This window comes from Solanum lycopersicum, chromosome 8 (assembly GCF_036512215.1).
Source record: "Solanum lycopersicum chromosome 8, SLM_r2.1".
In the NCBI taxonomy this organism is placed as follows: domain Eukaryota; kingdom Viridiplantae; phylum Streptophyta; class Magnoliopsida; order Solanales; family Solanaceae; genus Solanum; species Solanum lycopersicum.
In genome coordinates, this window is record NC_090807.1 from 14902656 (window position 1) to 14911758 (window position 9103).

The 9103-nt window shown below is 37.7% G+C and overlaps 1 protein-coding gene across 1 annotated transcript; it reads right to left on the reverse strand.

Annotated features, from left to right (window-relative positions):
* Window positions 1-1102: 1102 nt before the first annotated feature.
* LOC138337674 (uncharacterized) lies at window positions 1103-5808 on the reverse strand. The gene is made up of 2 exons (XM_069287899.1): window positions 5733-5808; window positions 1103-5141 (listed from the first exon to the last, which is right to left on the reverse strand). Exon 2 carries the CDS (start codon window positions 2451-2453, stop codon window positions 1458-1460), a length of 996 nt encoding a protein of 331 aa, XP_069144000.1. The 5' UTR covers window positions 2454-5141; window positions 5733-5808; the 3' UTR covers window positions 1103-1457.
* Between the last annotated feature and the right edge of the window lie 3295 nt (window positions 5809-9103).

Here is a 9103-nt window from a genome sequence, read left to right on the forward strand (position 1 = left end):
CTTCTTGCTCTTTGAGTATACCAATATATCATCAATGAATACGATCACAAAGAGATCCAGATATGGCTTAAAAATCCTGTTCATCAAGCTCATAAAAGCAGCAGGGGCATTCGTAAAACCAAAAGACATCACTACAAACTCGTAATGCCCATACCTGGTTCTAAAAGTAGTCTTTGGCACATCCGTTGCCCGTATTTTCAATTGATGATAACCGGATCGCAAGTCAATCTTGGAGAAGACACAAGCACCTTGTAACTGATCGAACAAGTCATCAATGCGAGGAAGAGGATACTTGTTCTTTATGGTTACCTTGTTCAACTGCCGGTAGTCTATGCACATCCGAAAACTCCCATCATTCTTCTCCACAAACAAAACCGGAGCACCCCAAGGAGATGCACTTGGTCTAATGAAGCCTTTGCTCAACAACTCTTGAGTTGGGCTTTTAACTCTCTTAACTCCGCGGGGGCCATTCTATAAGGGGGTATAGAAATGGGGCGAGTACCCGGTTCAAGATTAATACAGAAGCCAATATCCCTATCTGGTGGCATACCAGGAAGATCTGCAGGGAACACATCCAGAAACTCACGGACCACCGAAACCGACTCAATCGAAGGTACTTGGGTAGTGTCATCCTTGAGATGTGCCAAGAAAGCTAAATACCCTTTACTAACCATTTTCTTAGCACGAAGAAAGGAGATGATACGCACCGGATTGGAAGTGTAGTCACCCTCCCAAACTAACGGATCTGTCCCACGCTTGGCTAACGTCACCGTTTTAGCATTACAATCAAAGATCGCAAAATTCGGAGAAAGCCAAGTCATACCCAGAATTACATCAAAGTCAACCATTTCTAAGATAACCAAATATACATAAGTGTTTCTCCCCACAAAATTCACCAAACAAGACCTATATACTTTTTCAACTATCACAGACTCACCCACCGGAGTAGAAACACGAATAGGTATGTCAAGTAATTCACAAGGTAAATTTAGACCATTAGCAAATGAAGAAGATACATAAGAAAATGTGGATCAAGGATCAAAAAATACGGAAGCCATGCAATCACAAACCGAAAGATTACCTGTGATGACAGCATCTGATGTCTCCGCTTCTGACCGCCCAGGGAAAGCGTAACAATGGGCCCTTTCGTTTGTTTGTCCGTTGCCCCTACCATGTTGTGATGTAGTGTCTCCAATTTTCCCATCACCCCGACCGTTTTTGTGACCACCATTACTTCGACCACCGCGTCCTCCAGAATGACGACCTTTTCCATAACCACCTCTACCTCTAACATTTGGAGGTCTGTAACTCTGTTTTGGACAATACCTCTTAATGTGTCTGATCTCCCCACATCCATAACACTCTCTGGGTTCAAGCATAAGTCTCTCAGGGAAGTGTTGACCAGTCTGAGGTGGACCCCCAACTACAGTCTGTAGTGAAGACTGAATGGGTCGAACTTAGTAACCTCCGGAACCCTGTCCTCTAGAGTAAGAACCATTAAACTCACCTCCTTTTCGAAACCTCTTTGATGTCGATGCCATGGTGAATTCATCAAGCTTCACTCCTTCCACCTCTACCACGAAATCTACCACTTCTGGGAAGAATTTTGCCGTAGCCGCTACCTGTAAGGATGAAATCCGCAACTCTGACCTCAACCCCTTCACAAAACGATGAATCCGCTCTTGTGGACTGAAACAAAGTTTTGTGGCATATCTGGATAGTGCATGAAACTTAGCCTCATATGCATTGACCGACATCCTACCTTTCTCTAGGCTCAAGAACTCATCCCTTTTCCTATCCCTCAAAGTCCGCGGGATATACTTCTCTATAAACAATCTAGAGAATGAGGCCCAAGTCATAGGTGGTGCCTCCGTTGGTTGACACTCAACATGTGACCGCCACCACATTTTGGCATTCCCTTGAAACTGATAACTCACGAACTCAACACCAAACCGTTCTACTATATTTATCTTGTGTAGTAGCTCATGACAGTCAACCAGAAAATCGTAAGCATCCTCAGATTCAGCACCCTTGAAGACTGGAGGTTTCAATTTCAAGAACTTACTGAAAAGTTCATGCTGGTCATTTGTCATTATAGGCCCAGTAGTGAGACGTGGAAACGTGCCTATGTCCAATGAGGCATCCATACGAGGAGCCATAGTGGCTGCGTGTTGTACCTCTGAAACCGGAGGTGTTGGTGCAGAAAACACTAGAGGTGCCTGACCCTGATCAGACAACCCACTAAGATAAGCGAGAACCTTATTGATCATCTCTGGGGTAGGTTGGGGTGGCAATTCCTCATTTTGCACTTGTTCATTCTCCCCTTCCTCACCCTCTCTTATTACTTCCTCAGTCGGTGGAGGAGTCACCGCCCTAGCATCAGATGGGCTAGGTGCTTGTCCTCTTCCTCTAGAGGACGTCCTCCCACGACCTCTACCACGGCCTCTTGCCATTGCTCTTCCTCGAGCCACAGCCCCAGGGGCTGGCTCAGTTATATCCTGCCTTGCTGGTGTTGGTGTTGGCGTAGTCGTTGCTCTTGTTCTAACCGTCTGCGAAATAGAGTGAAGATGGTCAGATACCAATTTGTATCACCTAGATACCAATTGGACCCAAGTAATAACACGAAAGAAAGAAAGAAAGAATGGAATTTTCCTAAAGTCTTATAGCCTCTTAAAGAAAAGTAAAGGCGTCCCCCTACCGTTCCTTAAGACTCTACTAGACTCGTCTTGTGTGATGAGACCAACGAACCTAATGCTCTGATACCAAGTTTGTCACGACCCAAATCTGAGCCGTGACTGGCGCCCACACTTACCCTCCTATGTGAGCGAACCAACCCATCTAAACTCTAACATTTCAATATAATATCAACAGTAAATAATGCGGAAGACTCAAACTCATTAAATAAAACCAATTCATTACACTACACCATTTTCGGCCTACAACAACACCACGTAAGTGTAGCCTAAACTAGCAAAAAGTGTGGCCTTTGATAAAAGGCTACACTTTTGGACATTCAGCAACACTTTTTAGGGGCTGCCGAAAAGAAGCGTAACCTTTGACATTAGGCAACACTTTTTAAATGTTGCCATCTTTGGCAACACTTATAAAGCGTAGCCAAATAGGTATAAGGGCACGCTTTGAAGACGTGCATTAGCAACACTTATTTTTTGTTAGACTACATTTAAAAGTGTTGCCTTTTCAGATTTATTGGTCACACTTAAAAAGTGTTGCCTTTTATTGGTCATCTATTGCAACACTTTCAAAGTGTAACTTTTTATCTACCTAGAGCAACACTTACAAAGTGTAACTTCAACATTTATAAGCCTACTACATGTAGCGCAAATATATATAACATATTTACATACATACAAGTGACCTAAAACACAAAATGAACTAATTAATCATTAAATTGAAGCTATATATTTCAAATAAACTTTGAGAAATATATCATGTACAACCAAAAGATAGTATGTGTTGTGTACATACCCATACTTATACATCAATATTCTAAATGTGTACACAATAAATCAAATATGTATTTAAACTTTTACAATAGTTCAAAAACTCTTCATCATCCACTTCAAATTTGATCACCTACATTTCCCTACACGAATAAGATATTGGCAGTTATATAGAAGAGGTAAGAAGTTCAGATTGCAACAATATAGAGAGGCAAGAAATCCAGCAATTACAGAAAACATTAACAACAAATTTGCAGATTGCAGATTCCATACCATGCCAATGTTCTATACAAATGCCAAAAAAATAGTGAAACAAAAGAAGCAAGACCTTAGCTCAATTTAAACCAAATATATTAACAACAACTAAAGAGAGACAAGTCTAGATGAGCCCTTTGAGTTGAGCCCTTATGCTTGAGGATTATTTCTCATATATTTTCTGAAGGAACAACTAACATTACAACAATCAATTTATTATTTTCTTTAGATAATAAATCAAGTTTCAGTTAAGAGAATTTGAAGAGGGCGGAGAGAGCAACCAAGCAGACTTATATAGAGTAAATTGGTTACCTGCTTATGGTAGCTATAATATGTTCCACGCAGCCTGCAAATGTTCTCAATCCATATGATTTATAATGAGTACAACAACAAAAATGAGTTTCCATAGCAAGGAGAAATGTGAAAGCATTTTAAGTATTTTTCTGACATGGGTACGAGCGTCTCTTTATGTAAGCTACCTGTGATAATGCCTGCAGAAAAACAAATATGATCACAAACCATAAAGGATCATATATAGAAATTCCATACTGGCATTTTCATCCAAGTAATCTAAACCAAATGAATGTAAATACTACTAGATACACTATATGCAAATGGAAGCAAGGAGTCCAACAATTCATATCAAATCATGTTTGCATTTTTTTGGTGGAACCTTTCAAACACAGGACCTCACATTTCCCCAATCAGTAAGTTACTAGTTAAAAATCATAGGCATACTAGCTCAAAGATACATTTCTAATTGCAACGCACCAAGCTTATTTTCTTCACCTGTACGGTTCTAAAGATGGGCTGAGTAGGTTGCTTCCTTGTAGGAACATCGACTGGAGCAGCAGGAACAGTAGCTGCAGAAAAAGTTTATGCCACATTGCTTATCAAGTCACCATCGAATACCATCAAAATATCATATGAGCTTCTAGGGTTACCACACGCTCATTTGTTGATTTAACTCATTCAACTAACATAATTTTAGCTCAACATGTTCATTTGGTAGCCCTTAGAGTAAGTTTTGATAAAAAATTGATCAAAAAGATAGTAAAAAATGTAACTAAAATATATGCAATCTCGACTAAAAATGCAGGGGAAAATGTGAGGTCTACAATTACCATGTTCAGATTTTGAACTAACGAAGAAACTACTTACCCTCCACTCAAAAAATTCTGCCTAGAGTTCCAAGAACAATCCTTGACGGGAGCCCAGGATACACAAAGTATACAGCCTAAAGATTGTCCTTACAGTCAGAAGAGATATCTTCATAGATCCACCTCAAGATGGTCAATCCAGGATTGTTATTATCCTTCTGGACAGAACTATGCATGTAGACAACACATAATGGCCCCTTAAGCAGCTCCTTGCAAATTTTGTTAAAGACATACTCTTTCAGCCGCTCTGCACTAATAACTAGCGCTGCAAAATATTGTTGACATAGTTGTCTTATTTAATTTTCATGAAACCAATAGGGAAACATGAACAGAGAAACATGAGATGGAATGTCACGTGAGACAACTATATAGAAACCACAAATATTTTCAAACGATTCCTTAATTCTGAAGAACAGAGTTATTCTTTGCAGGGAAAAGTTTTTCCTAGTCATCACAGTAAATACTTTTCTTTTAAAAGGTTAATCACAATGATTATATCAAAACTTGCATCAACTAAAAAGAATATTTTGTCAAAGTATTCTTTTACTTACTATCGACATTTATGTTGGGTTAAACTTTTTTACTTGTTGTTCATTTTTATGTGCAGACAAGAACATTTAACTTTCAAAGATAACAATGAATACAAAAACGAGGATTCAAAACTCTCTTGATTAAAGATAATCAAGAGAGTTGTCTCGTTATTAAAATTTTAATCACTTCTTGTCGTTATAAACAAGGACATGATTCCTTTTTAGTACTACTTCATAACGTACAATCTCTTTTAGACACACAAAGTTATAAATTTGGATACCTTTTAAACCAATTAGAATTGGGATACAAATGTTTTTGGATTTACCTGATAATACCTTTTAGATAGAGGATACATAAGTCCGTTGAGGTAATGAAAACAACAACATTTTGATCTTATTTACCTGATAAAATAGAAACTGTTAATAATGTGAAATTCATCAAAAAGTTGCATAAAAAGAGACCCTTGATTGGTGTAATTTTCCTTTGGTCAAAAAGAAATCTATGTGAAAAGGAGATATGCTTTGTTATATGATGGTTTAATACTACTACAACCTAGAATTCTTTCTATCCAATTCAAGAAACTTGAGTTTCATAAATTAATACAAACAAAGCAACCCAAATTGTATGCTACAAATAAGATTTACATGAAAACCTACATTGTCATAGACGATTTTAGCTCGAACCAGTTTCTTGGTCTAATAAGAAAGAAATTTTCATTCTTATATAATGAATAATGCCCATGCCAAAGAATCTTATGTTTGTATATCTACTACAAGCTGGACTCACTTCAATTAACACAAAATCGTATCAACAATACAAAAAAATACCCACAAACCAAATTAAAATAAATTCAGACATTTGAAGGTAGAAATATCTACCTGATAAACTCTATTCCAACAAAATCCTTTCAATGTGATGAAACTTCAAGACATCTTCTTCTTAAGTGAAGCATTTTGTTTTGTACCTGATGAACAAAGAGAAAAATATGAGGTTTATTCGTATGTAGGCAGTGAAAACCCAGGAATGTGAAAAATTTAGAAAAACGTCAAACTATCTTGCTAATTTTGAAAAAAAAACTCAACCAACTTGGAAACCATATTAGGGATAAAAATCTCAAGTTTAACAGTCGGAAGTGGATAATAAAATACAGTTCTGTCTCAATTAAAAATTTGAATAGCTTTGCACTCTAGCATGTTAGAACATAAAATGCACTAGGAAGTAGAAGAAATAGGTAATATGTTAAAGCACATACCTAAATAATCCAGTATGAGTTGAGGACTCTAAGACCACCAAATTTTCTATCAGCAAGCTCCTCGGCAACAAATCGCTTGTTGCACTGCATTTTCAGTAGGGTGACTTCCTAGTTGTGGGTTTAGCGTATACAATACCCTTGGAAACTTGCCTCTTCCTTCCACTACGTTTCACACGAACACGGTAGACCTCATAGCCCTAGAAAGAAATAGTATTAATCATAACTCAGAACTAGTCTTACAATGGAAAATGTAGCATTTAACATGATAGAAGAAAAGATTTCTTACTATTGCTCGAATGAGTAAGAGAAAGAGAGTATACTATATAAGGATTTCTATCTTTTGCATATAGAAATTGACATAAATGATGAACAATATAGCCTTCACAAGAAACTCAGCAATCACAGATGTATGTCTCTAACATAACACAAATACGATATAAGACCCAACAGTGAGACAGACTTAACCCATAGGCAGCCAATAAACACAAATACAAATCAAAAGAGAGCATGATTCAAACTTCACTTCCATTAGATACCCAAACTCACTACTCTTTTTATGGACAAATATTGCAAAAAAGATACAATATCCGAATCCTACCATTAAGAACATACCGAGTAAATTACTATACAAAATATAAATGTACCTTCTTGGCCTTGTATCCGAAGCGGCGTACCTTTTCAGGTTTTGTAGGCCTGGTGACACGGGCGATAGAAAGTAGTTGACGGTACTCCCAGCATCTCACCCTTTGTAAGAACCTCATAACATCCGACTGCTTCTTCCTCCAAAGCTCCGACACATAAGTCCGACGAGGAACTAAATATGGAGACCGTGTTCTTCAATTTGGGGAAAAGAGTTTTAATGTTTTATTAATAATTTTTTCAAATAGAAATGGGAGGTAGAGTATAAAATGTTTGGAGGGAATATAATACTTTAGTGAAAATTCTAAGGCCACACTTATAATGTGTTGTATTTTCAATCGTAAAAATAAAACACTTTAGAAGTGTGGCCATATATATAAATAGGTGTTGTCAATTATATCATATTTAACAACACTTATAAAGCGTAGTTTATCCCATTAAAGAGTACACTTTAGAAGTGTTGCTAAAATTAATGTAGCTAAAAGTCAAAATCATTGGCTACACTTTAAAAGTGTTCCCAAAAGCATTTTAGGCAACACTTTATAAGCGTTGTCAAGATTTAGTGTTGCCGTAGACCTAAAATGGTGTAGTGTTAACTTCTAAAATTCAACATCTATTATTCCCCAAAATGTGGAAGTCATCACCACAAGAACATCTATGATCAAATTTCTAAACTAAGAGTATTCTAAAAGCTAAAACAAGTAAAAGCTAGTCCATGCCGGAACTTCAAGGCATCAAGACATGAGGAAGAAGATCCAGTCCAAGCTAGAAGCATTAGCTCACCCTGAAGATCTGGTGTGACGAAGACCGGCTAGAATTGCGGTTGAGTTGAAGATGACGGTACGTTTGCTGCACTCCACAAATAAACAAGAAGAAAACATAAAAGTAGGGGGTCAGTACAAACACAAGTACTGAGTTGGTATCATCGGCCAACTCAAAATAGAAAACAGTATATATTAAGCAATATCATAAAATCAACTAATATCCTTAGCATGCAGCATTTACAATTACCATAACCCTTGGTTACAACACCAAGCTCATCAATGAGGATTCACGCCTCCTCATAATACTCATTTGGGAATTAGGGTCATTAAATTGAGTATATTAACATCTTTCAAGATTCATTATCTTTATTCCTATTGTGTCGGTACGTGACACCCCGCTCCTCATATACTATCCTAGTGTCGGAACGTGACACTCTGATCCTCATTCTATCTTGGTGTTGGAACGTGACACCCGATCCATATTCTATCCTTGTACCGGAACGTGGCACCCGATCCATATTCTATCCTGGTACCGGAACGTGGTACCCGATCCATATACTATCCTGGTGTCAGAACGTTACACTCCGATCCTATATACTATCCTGGTACCGGAATGTGGCACCCGATCCTCATATACTATCCTGGTACCGGAACGTGGCACCCGATCCCCTAATCTCACTACTTTCGTTCTTCAAGCCTTCCTTTATACCAAGGCATCCTCATTAACATAGTAGATTAGGGTTTCTTTTTCAAGATTTAGGATTCAATAGCTTCATCATGCTTATTTTATTACAATTACATAATCACATTCATGCTAGCATACAATTAAGCATATATAAGGGTTTATAATACTACCCATACATATCATTCGCTATTAAGAGTTTACTACGAATAGTATAAAAACCATAACCTACCTCCACCGAAGACTAGTGATTAAGCAAGAATTTCCCAAAGCCTTGTGTTTTTCCTCTTCGTTCGTCTCTCTCTATCGATTCTCCTTCTCTCTCTTTCTGTTCTTTTCTTTTTCTTATTCAAACCCTC

Excerpts from the sequence above, each read along its gene's own strand:
- LOC138337674 (XM_069287899.1), bottom strand. The coding sequence starts at position 2,453 with ATGGCAAGAGGCCGTGGTAGAGGTCGTGGGAGGACGTCCTCTAGAGGA.